Genomic DNA, 21,506 nt, shown 5'->3' on the forward strand with positions numbered 1-21,506 from the left:
AACATTATTACATTGCATCAAGTCTTTCTAACAAGTAATGGTCAGGTTTCAGCATTCAACTATCTACAGATGAAAAGCTTCTTGTCCAACCAAATTGCAAAAGGAAAACATTTAAGAGGTTGTACTGAATTTTGAAAAACTGTTGACACGATAGGAGGCATATGCTATCTAGCCTGTGTCATATCTTGAATAAGGTCTACTCGAACCCTAAGCTGTCCATCGAACAAAAATGGAATAATGTCCTTGGATATGTGATTCCAGAGGAGATTTAACCAGTGGTATCTCAACCCCTCCCACCATAGTGAAAATTGCTTCTGTAAAAACTCGAATGCAGATCACATTCATATGTGGTGCAATTGCCCATGAGCAATGAAATACTGAAAAATTAATGGTAAACAACATAAAGTTGAGTCTTGGGTTGGATCTACCTCGTAAGACCAGACATTTTACTGTTAAATTAACTTTCAGCTGTTCCAAAGAAACTTGAGGTGATTCTCTTAAACATAATCCAATATATCTGGGTTTTACTATATTTTGGAGACAAGAAACTTTCCCCAAAATTACAGTTATTGGTGGAGAAAATCAAAGATTTGTTTTTGATAATAAAACTAACTTTATAATAAAAAAGCAGAAGTGTAAAAGATCTTGAACCAATATGGTCTCTTCTAATTAAATGTATAGATACATTTTTAAATTTACAGAATACATTTCTTACTTTGTAGAATTCAGGGCCAGCCCAGCAGCCGCCTCAGGGTGCTAAGGGGCGCTAAGGGGCAGGGGCGCGTGCCATGGAGCAGCTGAGTGGGCAGCCTCCCGTTCAGTTGCTCTGCGGGCCAGGCACAGCCAGCGGCCAGGGTGGCTGGCTGCGCCTGGCCTGCAGAGCAACTGAACAGGAGGGCTGGAAGGCCCCCTGTGTGCACACCAGCCTGCGTGATGACGTCACACACAGTGATGTCATCACGCAGCCCGGTGCGCGTGCATAGAGGCAGCCGTTAAGCTGCTTCAGGTGCCGGCAATGCTGGAACTGGCCCTGGTAGAATTTATTATAACAATAAAAAATAAAACAAAGTTAAGAAATGTTGGCTGGTTTGATAGGACCCAGCAATACAGTGACTTTTATCACCCACTAGCTAACAGTTGTCATCCTCTAATTTGTCTAGACAATTGTTGCAGCACACACTTCTACTTCTTCTCTTTTTGATCTATGTGATGTGATGGAGAGAGAGTCACATACATTTATTCACATGTCTGCTCATTCATGTATAAATTGGGTGTACAGGCCTATTTTTCCTTTTTGTTGTTCTTGAAAATGAAGTGCACAGAAGACGAAGCTAAACCCTGTTCTTTCCCAAGCTATGCTCCATTGCTTGCGTTATGCATTCTTCCAGCTTGGATCATTTCCAGTATCAGAGCTGGGCTAGGAAATAAATGCATCTAACACTGGACTACAGTCAAGTAAAGCAAAGTTTGGTTCTTTTCACCTATGCATTGAATTTTCTACAAATAAAAAAATTAAAATGCAAGTCTGTACTGTTGATTTACATGTGAATGAATAAACGTGAATCAGTATGTGATCCTCCCACTCCATCTACTTCAGGCAATATGAAAATGCACACATGTTCACAACCTATTCCTTAGAACTCTTTGGGCCAACTTTGGTCTAAGAGAATGATTCCTCAATAAAGCAAGTCACAGGCTGAAATTGAGATGCTTGATGCATGTAACAGATAGCGCTACATTATTGCTTCTCTCTCTCTCTCTCTCTCTCTCTCTTTGCATTGAAGGAAAGATGATACGAAGGAGAAAGGTTATCCAACCCTTCCAAGGTGATGGCAGACCATGTCCGTCACAAATGGAGCAATTCAAACCCTGCCCAGTGAAACCTTGCTATCGATGGCAATATAGCCAGTGGGCTGACTGCAAGGTTGAGGTAATACAGAAATCTTTCCCTCCATTTTTTGTCCTTAGATATTTGTGATATAAATGTGCATCCATCCTGTACAGAACAGTTTACTGAGAAACTCTAAACCACAGGTTCTCAGAGTCTAATGTGGTTTTCTAAGAGGAATGAAACAGTCTGAGTTTCCTAAAGTGCTACACAACAAAAATACCCATCGATTTTACTTGACATCACTTAAAGTTAATTCAAACATTTACCAAGGGCATGTTATACAGTCCTCATGGGACTGTCTGCCATCTTAGAATGCATGTGTGGGATGTGTGCGGATTGCATTTGAACACATTATGTTAACAGCTATGACAGTGGACAGCTATCAAGTCAGGGAGAAGATTTATAGACTAATCTCCCTGATATCCAGCTTTCTACATGCAAGGAATTTTTTAAAATACATGGTCACTTTTAAACATAGAAGTATAGTTTAGATGTACAATAGACCATGCTTTGTCACTACATGAAGGAACCTGTGGGGGACATCAGACCATGAATTGGGATATTAGGGAAGAAACCATTATTTCAGATATAACAGTATGTGTTGCTGCAAAAAGAGAATTCTTTAATTACTGAGTTGTGCACAAGGAGAAAATGGAGGAGTGATGGGCAAGGAAGTGGGCAAGCCGAAGTATTCCACAAGCTTGTTCAGCCAGTGACAAACCATGCACATACACAGTCATACACTTGCATTTTGATTGTAGTACAGCCTCTTTCCTGACTGTTTGAGTTGTCTCAGGGATAGCAGATTTAAAAGGGTGGAATTGAACTGAAGCTACATACTGCTTATGATACCACAGTGAAAGGGAAAATTTAGCTGCCCCTTAATAGCTCAGCATTGACAGGTTGAATCTTGGGACTGAAAAAAAAGTGTGAACCTGTGAACCCACATCCAAATCATACCTCGCTCTTTGTCCTAAATCTCAAAACAAGAACAGTTTACTCTTAATTAAATAAAATTTCCTTCAGTCTTTCATGCCCACCAAGTAATTTTTGATGGTAGCTGTTCCTTACCAAGATCACTTTTCTTTTATGCTAACTTAGAAAAAAACATCTGTCATTATCCAAATGATTTGTGTGGCATGCATGAGCAAATGAAGCTGTCTCATGCTGAGTCGGGGCGCTGGTATATCAAGGTCAGTAGTGCCAGTAGTGACCTCTCCAGCAGAGGTCTTTCACAGCACTTCCTAGCTGGTTCTTTCATTGGCGATATACTAGCGATTGAACTTGGGACTTGCTTCTGCATGCAAAGCAGATTTCCTGCCCTTGAGCCACAGCCCCTCCCATGGCTCCTTATGTCACCTTTCCCATCTCTAACTTTTCTGATTCTTTTCCTTTTTCAGGGTGCTCAGTGTGGAGAGGGCATAAGAGTAAGAAACATTTCCTGTGTGGTGTATGATGGATCCAGTGATGACGTAGGCAAAATGGTAGATGAGGAATTTTGTGGGGAAATTGAGCCTGTTGTTGAAGGCAATAAGAAAATGGTGCTCGAGGAAACATGCACGCTACCTTGTCCAGGTACCCAATTTCTTGCCATAAGTCACAAGTTTCTGTGGCAAACACTGGCTAGTTCATTCCTTTATTAAAAAGCCTAGAAATTCTTTCATGTGTTTGCTCAGCTATAGTTGAAGAGTGTGACTCATCATTGCAGTTTGAATGTTTTACAGTGATCCTCATATTATAGCATACCCCCCCACCCCCACCCCAATTGGTAAAGTGGGTATCCTGTGTGCAGATGCACCAAGAACCAGTGTGTTTCTATAGGTGGAGGATGCCCCTGATACATGCAATAAAAGCCTTTGTGTTAGCAGACAACCTCCGTCACCCCCCCAAACAGGGTTGTTCAGGTCTGTTGTTCTATTGCTGTCAGCAACAATGGCAGAGGAGAGCAGCACACGTGTATTAGCCCTCCACTGTGAGCTGTGTTAACAGGGAGCTAAAGTAGCCTAGGGCTTCCTTTTCTTAGCCCCGGACCTAAAAGAAGAGGATAGGCCATTTCATATTATTATTCTAATATTCTAATTCAGCATTTCCCCCCTTAAAAAATAAAATTTCAGAATCACAGACTGTAGTTTTGAATAGTTCTGAGCCAAATGCTCTGCAGATTTAATCTCACTTCAAAAATAGTAATGTGGTTGTGACGGGGAGTCTACCTGGAAAAAATGCCACAATAATCTTATTGTTGTGTGGTTATTCATAACGGATCAGAGCCCCTTGATTTCCTGCTCTCTCCCCTCTACCGCACTTCAGTTTTGGCTCTGTACCACCCCAGCCAATCATGGATCACCTAATGATATAGGCAATAAGATTTAGCTCAGTGTTGACATCACAGATAAACAAATGAAGCTCTTTAAAGCAAGAACAGAGGTTTTTGTATTTTTACACAGTCAACAACTTCTCTAAGAAATTAACCGTTTCTCAGGCTTTTGTGAGCAGTCCCCCCAGAATCACGGAGAGTGGGACGTTCGGTTCTGTTGAAACCTTTTACAAAATCCCTCCCTCAGTTTTGCTGAGCTCTGATTTCCAATTCCAAATCAAAGTGCTAAAACACTTCAAGCAAGAATATATTTCAGTTAAAAAAATTAAATTACGAATATTGAATTCTTGTTCATTGTTAAAATTTTGTTGAAGAAATGACCTTTGCTTGAATGATCCCACAATGCACCGGAGAGAAGATTGACTGCCCTGTGGGGATGGGTTAACGATGCACTCTAGTTAATGTTTCCAGAGATCACTACATGCCCTCCTATTATACATACATCGTTTATTCAATAATTCATTTCTTTACACATTTCTTAATGTTGGCAAATAAAACCCCTTCATTAAGGCATCTAGTTAACATGGAGCCAATTTTATTTGTTGTCAACATAATGTAAGGCAACATGAATTTTTAATAGCCCTTTTGCTGCAATAATTAAAGCTCTAGGCTCATTTGCAAGCCTGGATGCCTTTTTAGGTTTATAGCCCCCATATACATGGCATTATTTGCAAAACTGACTTCCCAGCAAGCCCCCTCATTCTCTTAACATGCTTCATTTGTGTCGATGTTATTTTGTAATCTCACGGCTTAAGAAAAATGTGCAGACTTTTATAAATACAGAGTTTCCTTGGCAGAGAAGGTACATCAGTTTAACTGGAAATAGTTGAAACCTTTCAGGTCAGAAAAGACAAAATGTCAAATGGCTAATTTAGCTGGCTCTCGCAACCCAACCCCAATGCTGAGTGTACTAATGTAGATAGAAATATGTCTTAAAAAACTAAGCTTGCACAAGACATGGAAATTTTATGTTAAGGTTCTAGAAAGATAATACTGCAAAAATATTTAGGACTACAGTTTATGGCTGTGACATGCCATGATAAATACCCTTTGGCACTACCCGTTTCAGCAGTGCTTGTCATTATTGGACAGGTGATTGTTACTTAAAGGAGTGGTCAGAATGGAGTCTTTGTCAGTTGACTTGTGTAAATGGCGAAGATCTTGGATTTGGAGGTATACAAGTGCGATCACGAGCAGTGATGATTCAAGACTTGGAAAATCAACATCTCTGTCCAGAGCAGGTTTTGGAAACTAGACAATGTAATGGTGAGTACAAAAATCAAAGGTGGGGGACCCATTATGATATTAGACAGGAGAGGAAATATAAGAAAGGGGTATGACTTGATTTGATAAACATACAGACATGCTAAATTAGTTGGAGAGAAGAGGGGCTGAAAGAAGAGGGGAGTGTCTTGTGTTGATGATCAAGTGTACCTAATCTGGCAAGAATGGTTCAAGAATGCAGTTTTCCCTCTTCAGCCAACTGTAAAGATATTTTTGGAACAGCAACAAAAACCCCACTTCCAGCTTCTTTTAACTTTTTCAGGTAGGTAGCCATGTTGGTCTGCAGCAGAACAGCAGGATCGGAGTCCAGTGGCACCTTAGAGAGCAACAAGGTTTTCAGGGTATAAGCTTTCAAGAGTTAGAGCCCCCTTCTTCAGATACTTTTAACAGAGCTGTAATTGCCATTGAAGTGGGACTTGATTAACATTCTCAAGCCTCTTACATCCTCAGTTTTTGTGTCCAGGTGTGCAGAGTCTTGAAGTAGTTTTGGTTTAATATTTGGGCCCCCATTCTTTGATTGTAATTTCAGAGTATATATCCAGTATGGTTGCTTTTGCTTCCTTGAAGCATCCAGTTACTTGTGCAAACAAAACAGAAGAATAACCACAAATGTAACCTGCTGATGATTGTCTTCCATTCAGGTGGCCAGTGTTATGAGTACAAGTGGATGGCCAGTCCCTGGAAGGGATCTTCTCGGACTGTATGGTGCCAAAGATCAGATGGCTTAAATGTTACAGGTATCTGTTCTTCCTCTGTCCTTTTTTACAGTGGACTTAGCCTCATATGGGGAAAATATCTGTCTAAATAGAACACCACAAGTTGAATTAGCATTGGCAACCTGACAGAAAGCAAGAAAACACAATTTAAATCTATTGCTATAACTATATTGATTCACATGTTTGGTTTGTGTGAAATGGCTTCATCCTGAAAAATGCCAGTCACATTTCAGAGAGAAAAAGAAAAGTTGGAATTATTCAGCACAACTTTAGAACCTCAGAGACAAATGTTTGGCTAAGGAACCATCTACATCACTGCCTGTAATACTTAGTTTCTGACATCATCTCCTAATTAAAATAAGGAAACTTCCCAATATGGTATCTAACTTCCTTTTATTCTGTTTCAGTGCAAGTGCAAATCTACAATCTTCTAGATGTATTGGAGCCAATCATTAAGAACCTAGATACACTTACAACATTTTAATCTGTGAATTATCACCATGAGAGGCATTAAGATGTTACTGAAGAACTATTATAGGGTTATATGAGTGGAACTTTAATGTGTGTTCTGTCTCGATATAACAATAAGTAGTGTTTTAGAGCTCTTACAGTCTCTTATGAAATGTTAAAGAGGCATTTGTAAAATTTCAAGTTTATTAACGTTGGTTACTGCAGACTCAAGTTCTTAGAAAAGCTAATTACTATTTAAGTGAATCATAATAAATTATCTCCTGTTATTTTGGTTACAGCATGGACTAGTATCATTTGGGCATGACCATATGATAGGTGTTCATGTAATTGTTAATTTTGATTTAGTGCCCAAGTCAAACAAATTTAAGCATTTTATGTCCTATTGATCTAAAATAAAAAAGAAGAATCATCTGCCTGTGAAAGTAGTGGAATTAGAATCCTATTGTGATTTTTTGGCTACAATATAACCATACAGCTGTGCAGGATCAACCAGTGGTCCACCTAGTTTTGTATCCTGTTTCATTCAGATTTTCCTGAACCTGTTTTTCAATGGATAACTTCAAGGTGGTTCACAGCATGAATAACAGTAATTACAATATGAATTATATAAAATGTAAAGAGTCACAATCATAATCATAATTCTCATAAAATGAGAGGCAGCCTTTAAAATAGCATTAACTGTAACCCATGGACTGTATTTTCTACTCTTGAAACATGGAAAGGTACATATGAGAGAAGATCCTACTTGAAGAATACCAGATATAGGCTACATAATGCTTTAGAAGATCACCACTGCCTAGAAAGCATTCAGTAATCAATGGCAATTCTGAAATATTGATGAGATATACTCCATACAGCTAGTCCTGAATTTATTTATTTACTTCTTTTATGGGCCACTTTTCTTGCAGTGAAGCCACAATCCAACACAGAGTTCAGCATCTTTCTTTGTCAAGTGTCCCATTTTCAAGGATTTTCCCCCTCAAACAACAGAAATAGAAAATTATCTGAATACAAATGAGCTTTTTGTGATTCATTCAAGGCTATTTGGTAACCACATGAACTGAGGGCCATGACTAGGGTTACCAACCAGGTGGGGCTTGGTGATCTTCTGGTGTTACAACTGATCTCCAGACTAAGAGATCATTTTACCTGGAGAAAATGGCTGCTTTGAAGGATGAATTCTATGGCAATGTACCCTGCTATGGTCTCTCTCCAGGCTCCCCCCCCCTCCAAATCTTCAAGTAATTCCCAGCCTGAAGCTGGAAATCCCAACCATGGCTTCAATTGCAGTTGCATCAGGGAAGTACAAAGGTATAAATTACCCTTTGAACTCACACCTATTTTTTTTTGTGATCTCCTGCATCTTTGGATGCAGACAGGTGTTTTCACTTGACTGTTTGGGGTGCTGTTCTGCTACTGTCTTGAATCATGGACAGTGAGCTACGCTTACACTGATGTTTCCTTAGCCCACTGTTTTTCATTTGTTCCGCTTCTGCCACAACGTAATTGCTCTGAGTGGCCCTTCTATATCAAAGTGTTATTTTTGCAGATGTGTTAATTCAAATCTGGTGATGAGACCACTCTTTCCTCCTGCAGCTCCCCGGATGGCTGACAGTTTGTTACGAGGGTGTTTACAGGCATGTGTTTCTTGTGCCAGGACATACACACTTTATGCTGTTTCTCATGTCAAGTAGCAAAACTTATTTGGATCACTTTTAAGCATTTGGCTAACATACAGCTATCTAACTGCATTTAATCTGCATCTGCTGATACCAGAATTTCATCATCATTTCTCCCAGAACACTGACTTTGATACTTCTGGATACCTGGGTATGCAGGCAGTATGTATCCCAGTGATCTCAACATAGTGCTTGTTGCTATGTTTCTTGACACCCACTTGCTTCTTCCTCAAATCAGATAGTCAATCCTGGCTATTCGCTACCTCATTGGAGCCAGGAAGTGTTTCATAAAACTGCATCATCTTTGGATCTTCAAGGAGCACCCATTCAGAAATATCTGCTGCCATCACAGGAAGATGAATGGCTTGGAACATTCCAACATTTTGTAATTACCCCTTGGCAGCCATTTTATGGTTGGTCCCATGTCCAAGCCATTTTGTGGTGTCACTCATTACACTTTCTGAAAATTCCAAAAGTGCCCACAAGCTTGGCAAGGTTGAGGATCTCTGGTCTGTGCTGTTCATTTATAGAAATAAAATGAGGGCACTGGAAACTTAAAAAAACTCTTTTGAATGATGGCTGAAAGGATTATGACTGAAAATGATGATGAAAGCTTGTATGTACTTATTTTTAAAAAGATAATAACTGGGAAGCTTTGATAATGTTATAACACCAAGAATAAGAGCAGAATGCAGGAACAGATAACCTCTGTATTGCCTAATGTTTTGTTTCAGTTTTTGCTGACCTTGGGCAATCCCATCCCCCCTTTGCAACTAATTTTAACAGGATTTAGAGTGATAGCATCATAAAAGATTCTCCCCAAAGGATAAATGTGTCTCCATTTGTAAGACATGACATATCCCCCCACCTAAGTATGTTTTGAAGAGGCAAGGAAATTAAAAACACAAAAGATGGTGAAAGGGCCATTAGTACAATACAGCTGAATTACCGAACCCCAGAATGGTGTTTCTCAAAAACACTTCATGGCCATCTGCCAGTTGTCTCTGTGGGGCTCATAAATCCATTCAGCATTCTGCAGATTCAGATGAAAGATGCATTTAATACAGAGGGAAAAACAGTTTTCTACTAGGTATCATTTTTGACGGTAGGCCAGTAATGTTAATAGTTGTCAACATTAGGGCCATTCTGCCAAGAATACAATTATCTCTCAAAGTATAACCAATTATTTCCTTCAGTTTTAAACAGACTCAGCCAATTACCTGTTTAAGCCATTAAAATTAAATGGTATCTGGCATACCGACATTGTTAATGAGACACAGGGTGACTTGGATAAATCCGTCAGTTCCTGTAGTCTTACTGAGAAAAGTGTAGGAGAAGGAGAACATCCTCTTGTGTTACGAAATGTCACTTTCCAAGGCTATTGCAGATATCTTGATGATTGGCGAGGTGTAGTTGTGTCAAAATATGATTTGTTTTGTTCTGCAGGAGGCTGTTTAGTGATGCACCAACCAGATGTTGACAGGTCATGTAAGCCACCGTGCAGCCAGCCCCATTCTTACTGTAGTGAGGTATGTGCTACCCATGTCATAGAACTAGCCAACCAACATAGAGCAATATTTTCATACATCCCACAGGAACAGTATTAAAAGAAAATTTCTTAAAATATTGTGACCAAAATTGCAATAATTAATGAAATTATTTAGCCCAGGGGCTGATCAGTTACTTTGAAGAAGATTTAGAGTTCCATTGTTCCTTATTCCACTTTGGAATAACTTCACACAAATGGATGAATGCCATAGAGGCATTCATTTGGAATTTTTATTGTTCTGTGACATGATTTCTAGGATTCCAGGCTGTGTGGTTTTGCTGTAGTATGTAAACACTTATTCCCCTGCAGATGAGAATGTGTGCTTGTGAAGAAGGATACACTGAAGTCATGTCTTCTGATGGCACACTTGAGCAATGCACTCTTATCCCAGTGGTAGTCATTCCCACAGTGGAGGACAAAAGGGGAGATGTAAAAACGAGCCGAGCAGTGAACCCCACACAGCCACCCAATACCCCATCAGGAAGAGGAAGGACTTGGTTTCTACAGCCATTTGGACCAGGTGAAATCTTTCAGAAACAGTTAGTTCTGCTAAGTACTGTCAGTGAACCTGGTAGGTTTTCTACCTCCATTACGATATTGCATGATCAAGTGCATGAAGAGCTGCTCACATACTCCTTTTTAAATACTCTGCCGTATTAAAAGGATATAATAGAGGTGACATGCTTTTTATTACTTTTTACCCTCTTCCTGTGCCCAGGGATGTTTAAGTAGTTTTGTACTGGAGGGAGTTTCTTTTCTGAAACTTTGCTTAACTGAAAATGAAATAAATAAATAAATACTATATTTTCAGTTAAGCATGAATTTTGAAAGATCACTCCTGGGTTATGGGACCTATCCGGAGAAATACCCACACAGGCTGGGAGGCTGGGGTAAGGAAGTCTCAAGCACAGTTCCACTGAGGGAAGGGGGGCAATTTCACGTCCTTGTCCCTCTTCACTTTAACCCCTGAACCCATGTGGCTGTTCCTCTATGTGGATCCTGTGACATATATATCACACTTTTATGTACGATTCTTGTAAGGGTAGTATAGATGATTCTTCTCTCTTCCATTTTATCCTTAAAACAAACTGGTGAGGTAGGTAATATTGCGGGAGAATAGCTAGTGAAGCGTTCTCTCTGTCTCTCTCTCTGTCTCTCTGTCTTCCCCCACTAGCTGGAAAGTATTACGAGTATGGATGGGGCTCTGTATTCTAACATATATAAAAAAGTTCTATAAAATAAATTATTTGGGTTCTTAGCACATACACAGTGACTATATTTGGCTCATTGCACATCTGTTCTTGAAATAACTAAGCTTGAATTCACAGAATGAACAGAGCAGATTTTACTCTTCACTCTCTGACCTTTTTTATACTCATTTGCACTTCGTGCTAATGTCACAAGCCAGTTGTTACTTCACTTGTCAGCTGAGCAATTTCAGTTATATTCCAAGAGACACTGTTATACAATATCACTAACTGTGATTTTCATCACTTAACTTGTAGACTAATGACTAACATTCATTCTTTTTAGATGGGAAGCTGAAGACCTGGGTTTATGGTGTAGCTGCTGGTGCATTTGTTTTGCTCATCTTTATTGTTTCAATGATCTATCTTGCCTGGTGAGTTGTTCAATAGTTCACTGTCCTGTAGCCCAGTCCTATACAAAAGTAGTGAGAAAAATACACAGATATTCATATGTTTTGGCCTACAATTAATTTAGTCCCTCCATCTTAACACAATGGATGTTTATCAGCAGTAGCTGCCGATGATCTCAGGCACAGATCTTCCTAACTGTCCTGTCTAACTGATTAACTCAGGGATTGAACCTAAGGTCTTCTGCATGTAATTCACCCCTGAGCTAAATGAGGCCACATCTGAGAATGAGGACATAATCGACCATATGAAAAGTTCTTGTAAAGCAGATAACTTCAGATGACAGAAGCATGGAAATAGTGCTACATGCTAGCAGAGAAGGATAAAAAGGCACCAACCCCATATGAGTGTGATATTCTTTCCTAAAATGCTACATATATGCATGTAAAACCAGCCCATAAAATTTTCCTGTGTACCAGTTGAGCTAAGATTCGTAGATACTTTTGTAGCAACCAGGAACAACATAGTCTTAAAATGTGAATTATCCAAAATAATTTTTGGTACCTGAAACTAATAACAACAACAACATTTGATTTATATACTGCCCTTCAGGACAACTTAACACCCACTCAGAGCGGTTTACAAAGTATGTTATTATTATCCCCACAACAATCACCCTATGAGGTGAGTGGGGCTGAGAGAGCTCTGGAAGAGCTGGGACTGAACAAAGGTCACCCAGCTGGCTTCAAGTGGAGGAGTGGGAAATCGAACCTGGTTCTCCAGATTAGAGTCCTGCTGCTCTTCACCACCACACCAGACTGGCTCTATTAGCATCAGGCACAGTGCAGTCATGTTCTCTACCAGTGTGCAAGCTTCGCTCACAAATATCTAGGAAGAAGAGGAGACTACCACATCATGCCATTACATGTTCATGTGCACAATCATGAAAGGTAATGGGCTGGAGAGCAGTGAGAAATAAACTCCATCTAGGCTCACTTAATGATAGGCACATTGCACAACAGCCCACTCTTCTTGAGCATTGCTAAGCAAGACTAACTTGTCATTGTTGGGAGGGGATGAATAGCATTGTTTGATTCTTCTAGCCAAAGTTCCTGTGGGAAATGAATTTTTCCAGCTGATTCTGTACTGTAACTCCTGGTGACCTGGAAGCTGAAGTTCATCAAATGAAACTTAAATATGTTTAGCCACACTAGGGATATCTAGTATATACTGAAGATCAGTAAAAGAGGTTGCAGTGCAATAATTATCAGGCATCATCCAAGTGGTGAGACAGAACTACTCTAGTGCTGTCTTTCAGAGCTCATCAGAAGGGGAGGTGAAACTGACAGAGCCTTCAGGGAGGCAAAGATGAAATAAACAAACCCTCTGAAGAGCAGCAGCTCTGTAGAGAGGGGAAATTGACAAAGCCTTCCAATCTGTCTTTTAGAACTTTGCTTCCAGGCTAACGTTGTGTTTCCCTTTACTTGAGCGTCCTTGGGTAATTCATCTCTTATTTTAGCTCTAAGATTACTACCTTAGTTCAGAGCTCATGTCTGCTCCACCCTCTAATCTTGGCACACTTAGAGGCTCTGACCGGCTTATAGAGGGTGGGGAAGCAGGATAGATTAGCACGCTACAGTAAAATTGCAGTCAACTTTGTGGTTGTTCTAATACGCATTCCATCTCAATTTTGTAAAAGGTACTAGTAGGAGCATTTTTAAACACTCTGAAGCCAACACCTGATGCCATATCTTAAGAAATCAGTGTACTTCCTCTCTGTATAATGAAAATGATTCTCAGACAGTGGGGGGAAAGGAAATTTATTCAGACCTCTCTAAGAGACAGCTACATTAGATATTAGCCTTCATTATGACTTCCATCACTTGACTGAGCAGAAAGAAATCAGTATCATGCGTGCCTGAGTTGTATTATTTTCTAAGCAACAGATCCCATGGAAAGAAAAAGATGTTAAATTAGGCCTTGCATAGTTAGAACAGTGAAGGACCCAGTTTTTAATACCTTCTTCAGGGTATTTTCTCTGTGCTTAGACGACTATGACAGCAGCTTGTGACTTAACCTAACAACTTGTTTTCAACAACGGCATGACAAAATGCCTGCAAAACTGGTAGGTAGATTCTTGGAAAGATTCCTGGAGTTGCTTGGGTTAGATTCCTAGCTATCATGGCATTTCCATGAACAAAGTGGGAAAATCCTTAGGAACTAAATTAGTCTAAGAACTAGAGTATGGGGACTAAGGAGTCCTTAAAATTTTCTTAAAAGAAGTCCTAACCATGGCCGTTCCCACACGGCTTACCTGAACCCGGAACGCTGCGCAGCATGCCGAAAAAAATGCGGAAGATTGCGTTTTCTCTCACGAGTTTTGTGCGATGTTGCGCAACATTGCGCAAAACTCGCAAGAGAAAACGTGATCTTCCGCATTTTTTTCGGCATGCTGAGCAGCGTTCCGGGTTCAGGTAAGCCATGTGGGAACGGCCCATATCTGAAAATCTATCAAAACAATAGTGCTTCCTTTGGTATTCTATTAAGTAGGCAGTGTCTATTAAGTAGGCAGTTTTCAATATAAGAAACTTTTAAAATCATTATCCAGTTATTGTTATGGGCCTGTTCCTTTTGGAAAGATATGCAAGAATCGCACAAAGAGAGACTGAAGATAGAGAGTGATTCCACACATGTTGGATAATGCACTTACAATCCTCTTTATAGATCATTTGGAACGGATTTTTTTGTGTGCGGAACAAAAAATCCACCTCAAACGATGGATAAAGTGCATTGAAAGTGCATTATCCAATGTGTGCGGAATCAGCCAGAATTACGGTTTTAATTTCCATATTTTTATGCAGTGTGTAGATTTATGGGTAGGGCTGATAACTTTGGTTGCTATTTCTTGGTTGCTATTTCTTGTTTGCTGAAAACAAGGAAAGACCATTCAAAATTATTGTTATTTCTAGAGGTAAGAATACTTGCAAAGTATCTTGGATGTTTAATAAACTTCAGGTGAAAGTTGATGAATCAGATATAAATGTAATAAGTAAACAATCCATATTTTCACTTAACATAATTAAAACACTAAATTCATTCTGTTAAATAACTTGAATTTTTTGCTTTCTGTTTGTTACAGCAAAAAGCCAAAGAAGCCTCAGAGAAGACAGAACAACCGTCTGAAACCTTTAACATTGGCTTATGATGGAGATGCAGACATGTAAACTATGACTTCCCATCAACCTTAGTTTCTTAAACTGTAGTGTTTAAAGGCAGCATGTACTTTGTGTACATTACGGAGCAGATGTTACATCACAAGACAAAAAACAATGACTTCATAACGGCCATGGAATTTCCAAGAAACATGTTTTGTTCTAGACCAGTCAGTACAGCAAATTCTGTTGACTAATTCCTACTGTAAGCTCTGCAGCTGGAAATTTTAACGTGGCCTTCTTTGAAATTTATGAACTGGGTAGCCACTTGTCTCTCTAGCCTATGGTAGATGACTTAGTAGTGACATCATCTCTGAGAGTCTTGATGCCAAAACTTTCAGTTGCATTAACCTATTGTACTCAGAAAGCATGAAGAGATTGTACCAAGATGTCTAGAATGCTTTACATACAACTTACATACTCAATTGGCACCATATGTATTAATCTGTCAAATGAGATATTGGCTACAGAGCATCGTAATGCACAGCAACCTATTAACTTTTAACTGAGAATTAACAACCCTCTGAGCAAATTTAGCATCTTGGCAGATTTAAGGCAGTTTTTCTTAAGCTGTTTTTCAAAGAGCGAGGACTTCCAAGATGCTGTCCTCTTATCAGTTCCAGGTACGAAAGCCTTCACACACACAATGATTATGAAAAGAAACATTTTCAGGTTCAATATTTTATAGGAGGTCTGGGAATTAATATCCACATGTAATAAGTTTTTACTTTCTCTAACTCTCAAACTGTTGCCTGCAACTTTTTTGCTACATGTAAGGCAATTTTTTGCACTATATTAGTGCAGCATGATATGCACTTATTAACTAGTATTGCCATAGAAACTGCCTCTTTTCAAGAAAGGATGAGGGGGTAGGTGATGTGTCTTTTGCAAACAGCATCAAATAGACCTTTACCAATCAGTTCTCAAGTCCTGATGAGAGTAGATACCAGTTTCTGGACTGTGACTGGATCAGACCAGCTAATACAAGTACTGTTTATGCCATTTCTTGTAACAGCAGCTTTTTTGTAGTCAATGCCATGGCAGTAATGTAAATGTCTACTTTCTGATTCTGTCCTACTTCTACAGGTAATAGATTTTCAAGTTGATTTCTAATTACTTTGAAGGTTCTTTATGACTAGATTTTTATATTGCTAACTTTGTAAAAAAAGAAAAAGAAAAAAGTGGGTACCCTCTAATCTTGGGGGGAAATACTTGTTTAAGCAATGTTCCAGTGTTTTCATCAGAAAGAATACAAGATACGTTTTTATTTTTCTCCCACTAATGCTAAGTGTTTAATTGCTGCAGAGTTTATAGCCCTTTTGTACTTATCTCTTATACATCATTATCCAGAAATCTTACTTGACAAATGAAAGCTCCAGTGTTCTTATAAACTTTCCATCCTGAAATGTCCGCTCCATTCATTTCAGTGCACGAAGCTGATTCCTAGAATAGCTTTTGAATAGGAACTCCCAAAACACATGATAAGGGCACGCAAATCTTTGGATTAGTGTGACCGAGTCCAAGTTTTTATAATAGTTTTAACAATACAACTACTTACAGCTACTTAATTTCTTAGCTATTCACCTCTTTTATTCCAGTGGGTTTTCTGTGTTTTACTTCAAAGATAAAATTTCCAGGGCATGATGCAAGATGGTTCAGAGTTTAATCAAGATCGATTTAGGAGCTGTTTGATCACGGATGAATAAGCAATACAACAAATCAGTATTATTCTTTATAAAACAGCATTTTAAAGTTCTGTATTGGTTTCTCATGTTTCTGTCAATAAGCTAAACTATTTGTAGTTCACCTAAATAACTTTATTTAGAAATCAGATTTTTAATACAACCAACACTACAACTATAACATAGTTGTGAGATCGGTGACTTTGAGATCCAGTGGGTCTCTTCTACTAAATAAGGGAGGACTCCTGCTTCCAATGCAAGGTTCTTCACTTAATGAAGAACAATTGACTGCAATAGAAATGAGTGTTTGGAATGGTGTGGATTATAATCTTTGGTCCTGTTGGATTTCCAGGAGAGTTCCCCACTTCCACAGCAACAACTGGAATCCCCTATTTGTGTTTGTCAAGTTACCTGATCATCCTAATTTCCATTCTTGGATCCCAGAAACACAGAATGCTTTCTGGCTACAAGAACATCCTGTACTGAAAACAGAAGAACAACTTTATTGTGCTTCTATAGCAGTATTAACTAGAAAGAGAAACAGGTGGGACAACTGAGCAAAAAGTATAGGATCCTAGTTCTGCAAGGTGTTGTTTAAAACTAGACTGTAATACATCGAATCAACCACAAAATAGATTAATACTCTACACATCATCCTGAGACTTTACATTCCTCGCAAGGCTGAGATTTGGAGCAGCAGTATCCTGATAAGCAAGAACACTGAAGGCCAAAATATTCCTAAAACAAGAATGTTTATGTTAAGCTGATTTCAGGGAAAAAATTTTGTTGTCAATCTCATGACACTCCGTTTATGCTCATATTCTTGAGGTAACATGGTGTTTTGCAGATGCTGCTGGTCTAATTTATATGCCACATTAGCAGAGGTAGAAGATGAGGTAGCAAAAGCAATGTCTTCAACATTTGGGGGACATTTCAGGTATGATTAAATCTTGTTTACACGTTGCCATCCAGGTGGGCAAATTCAAGTTCAAAATTTTATCAGTAAGATTAAAAACAAAAACAATGGCAGTTTATTCAATACAAAATAATGACGAAAACATTGGCTTAATCCTAGTGTCAACTGGGATTGATAATGATGAAAATATTGGCTTAATCCTAGTTTCAACTGGATGGCTACATGTTGGCAGGCTAGGGTAAGAACTGTCCCTATACAATGCAGTGGAAAGAATTTTTAACATAGGCCCTTCATGTGGAGGCCCACTTGATTCATGAGGTTTTTTTCATCTCCTCTCCCCATGGAGAAGGGGCAACTTTGCATTAATGGGGCAGGCAGGCATGTATGAGAAGCCCTATGGATGTCCATTCCATACTTTTCTGTAAGTGCTTAGGAGAGGAAAGAAGGTGCTTGTTGTGACACTTGCCCACCCCGTGAAACATGTCACCATCTGGTAAACTTCTGAATCAGGACACTAAATTGCAATATGGAATATATTCATTGATTCAGAGCTTTTCAACTCTTTCAGGCCAATGTGGCTGCCTGTGGCAGATATACGGGAAATAGATGCTTTGATTCTTTAGTTCAGATTATATTTACTACCATGTTGCAAGTTCCTGCCAATTTATAGTCTCTTATCTTAATATACACAACTCATGCTGCTTTTATTAAAAGTAAGGATTTTTCCCATCGCCTGTGAGCCCTATCTACAATTAGAAGTACAATTACAGGGAAAATGGGGTTATTCTAAGCAGCCTTGAGTGAAGGGTCTTTGGAACAATAGTTAATAAGATCCTTTAAAGTAAATAAATATAAAATACAGCCAATGTTAAGCACTGAAAACTGAGTGGCTGATATAATTGCTAGCAGAACTTCACCACATGCATCTCAGATTTACATTACAGGGTGTAAGAAATTAGATGCACAAAAGTTTAAAGCTTGAAGGATTTTCTTTCATTGTAAAGAAGGAGAATTAACTTTAAAAGATTATTGGGATAGGAAGAAGGCTGCAATTGCAGTCTGGATTATGTGAAAGCTAGAGATCAGAAAGGTAGTATTGAAACAGTAATTTAAAAGGTATCTGTATAAAAACAAGTTACTTTAAAATGTTAGTGTTTCTACAAATCCAGTGCCTAAAGCAGCCATTACTGTAGATTGTTAGTTTGTGAAAATGTTTTCAGTGATCAACTGGCTTTAATCCATTCTGAAAATAGCTGACTAGACTATTTCTCATTGTAGCAATTTGTAATTTCTGAAATGGTGGGTTTTTAAAGATTACTACGTCTGCTTTGAGTCCTGAAACCATTTCTCATCAATGTCTGCTGGTTCTGCACAAGCCCAATTATATTTGTTACAATTGCCAGCTCCTAAAATCCCCCCTTGCAGAAATTTGAAATATCTTTTTCAAATCTAATGCTAAAAAGTGATCCATCTGTATAATCATAGCAAACATCATGGGGGGCGGGGGACAGAGATGTCCCTGGAAAGAAACAGATCTGTGTTTTTACCTTTTGTAAATTGTGCTCACCCAAAGTTAAAATTTATTTTGCCTAACTTAATTTACTTGAATTTTGAGGGGGTAGAACATGGAGGTGGTTCTCTGGGGAATGTTTACCTTTTTGTTAATTTGTAAATTGTGTAATGCATTTTTATTTTTTAAATTATGTATATTTCTTTTTTAATGCACAAAATGTTTACGTACAACTACTGCATATATGTGTATATTGTTACTGAGCTTTATTCAGTTTATACAGATCACATGTGAAAACGTAACCATTTTTACATTTTCACATGGGGTATTTGTACATCCTGAGGTAATGCGGACAATAAATATTAACACAAAAATGATGTATGAGTTTATTTTTTAATTAAGACATTATTTCGTCATGGGGCAGCAAGTACTCCTCCTTCAGTACTGAAACACACATCGTGGCAGAGTGCTCTACATCCTATTGTACGTGTTAAGGTGCACAGAAAGAAAACTCGACATCCTTTGTCCTTAAAAATAAACTACAAATCAGTACCACTGTCTTGTCTAGCTTGAACTTCATTTCATTAAACACTCTTCTAGCCCATTACATCAAAAAGGAAAAGTAGAGTTGGGCATCATTAATATACTGATGAAACCTCATCCCACATCTGGGTGACCAGAGCCACGTTTCACATGGAGGATAAACAGGGGAGAAGGAAGGAATAGTCATATGGCTCTATTCTGGGTGCTCCCCTTCAGGAGGAAGTGGAACCATGGAAACAAAGTGGCCCCAGCGCTCAAACTCACTAGGCTGTGCAGAAGGATACTGTGGTTGGTGTTACTGAACACTGCTGACAATTCCTGGGGAATAAATAAGCCAGCACTCCCCTTGACTCTGTGCTGATGCACGTCATCCATTAAAACAGCCAAGGTGGTTTCTGGGCCAAATGCAGGCCTAGAAACTGAGGGCAGAGACTTGGTTCCATCCCAGAGTGCTTGGAGTTTTACTGCTATCACCCACTTAAATATATTGACTGAAACTGGAAAGGTTTACAGCTGGCTGATAATTGAAACAATCCAAAAAATACTCTGCCAGCTATAAACCTTTCTGCCCTGGGCAAGTTAGTGAAGTATGTGGTAGCAATAAAACTTCTAACTGAAACTACTCCTATAATGGTGACCATCATTACCACACAGTAAATACGTTAATAACCTGTCCCAACCAAGAAATGCCCTGACATAGACTACCACTTCCCTTCTATCCAGAGAAAAGCCTAGCATGTTTTGCTACCCTGCACAAGCCCTTGTACACCCAGTGCTGAGGAGATAGCCATCCCTTCTCTCACAACAGTTGCTTAGCTGCGTGCTTCATAGCTATTTCTATGCGCAGATGCTTACTAGATACAGGGGAACTTGTGACATAGAGGTTAAACAGCTTTTTTTTTTTTAGGTTAAGCAGAGAAGAAAGCCTTAATTTTTTTAAAAAAGTCTGAAAGAATGGTTAAATAACTCTCATAATGAGTGCAAAGCCTGCATATTCATTCTATCATGCCCAGTTTTTTGCTGTATGCAGATAACCTTAAAAATTTGAGGTCCAAACTAGCTCTACACATTTCTATGCGCTCTGCAATATTTATGTTTGGCTTACATTTCTGGAGAGGATGTTTAAGATGGTGACAGAAGAGAAAAGTAAGGGTGACAGGTGCCATATTGTATGCAGCTTCCCCTCTACATTATCCCCCCCCCCACTACCACCACCACGTGCCTTCAAATGTTCCCATGGAGCGGGAGTGATAAAAACAGATGGTCCTTTTCTCTCAGCTGGTAGTTTGCTGCACATTTATTGATCGCTCCGACAGCCTTAATTCTCTTCAGAGGTGGGAACTCAACTTTAATTGGCCTTAATGTTATCAGAGTAGTATTCACATGACAGCTTTTTAAAAAGGTGTCAACCTGAAAGGTCATCAAGCGTACAAATACCCTTGAAATATATACTTTTTTTTACTACTCATGGACAGATGTTTCCAGTAACTATACAATGGGATTTCTGCAAAATCCAGCATGTTGTGGATTATTTTATCATAATATAGCAACCAGGATGTAAATGTTTATCCAGAAGCACAGCCACCCACTTGCTGTTTTGTATGTTCACCAGTTGTTTTAGCTCAGGCTAATGCAAAAGCTGATTGTGTAGGACATGAAAATATCCTCTGGGTTCAATTATCAAGTCACCTAGTTAGGCAGAAACATCTCCAAATTAAGCTGACTAAATGGGACTAATAGCACAAATATTTTGAGCACTGAGTTTTCAGAATATAAAAAGTATGTACTATCTAGCACCAGGAATCCTGTCATCTAACGAGGAACAAAACATGAATCAGATGTGAGCCAGACTTGTGGCCTCAATAAGGGCAACACATTTTGTAGCTCCATTTGATACCAAATTAATAAGAGTCCCTCATCCAGAGCTCAGTTCTAAGCATTTCTCCCAAAGAGCTTCTCTTCCATCTCGTTTCTCACTCTCTCATCTTAAACATCAGGCTGCCATCTCACAGATTTTAAAATAATCACTAATGTTGGTGCATGTCCAGGACTGTTCTCTTTCATTTCTTTTCTGTGTCTCCTAA

At 39.0% G+C, this 21,506-nt stretch overlaps 1 protein-coding gene across 1 annotated transcript in view; it reads left to right on the plus strand.

Annotated features, from left to right (window-relative positions):
* THSD7A (thrombospondin type 1 domain containing 7A) overlaps positions 1–19,376 on the plus strand; it is a 378,974-nt gene extending 359,598 nt beyond the window's left edge. The window contains exons 24-31 of the mRNA XM_054991106.1: positions 1,785–1,930; positions 3,292–3,466; positions 5,358–5,531; positions 6,191–6,286; positions 9,862–9,944; positions 10,274–10,484; positions 11,498–11,585; positions 14,699–19,376. Coding sequence (XP_054847081.1) covers positions 1,785–1,930; positions 3,292–3,466; positions 5,358–5,531; positions 6,191–6,286; positions 9,862–9,944; positions 10,274–10,484; positions 11,498–11,585; positions 14,699–14,783 — 1,058 coding nt within the window. The 3' untranslated portion in view covers positions 14,784–19,376. The remainder of the gene's footprint in view (positions 1–1,784; positions 1,931–3,291; positions 3,467–5,357; positions 5,532–6,190; positions 6,287–9,861; positions 9,945–10,273; positions 10,485–11,497; positions 11,586–14,698) is intronic.
* The last annotated feature ends 2,130 nt before the right edge of the window (positions 19,377–21,506 follow it).

The sequence above is a fragment of the Eublepharis macularius genome, chromosome 11 (genome assembly GCF_028583425.1).
Source record: "Eublepharis macularius isolate TG4126 chromosome 11, MPM_Emac_v1.0, whole genome shotgun sequence".
Lineage (NCBI taxonomy): Eukaryota > Metazoa > Chordata > Lepidosauria > Squamata > Eublepharidae > Eublepharis > Eublepharis macularius.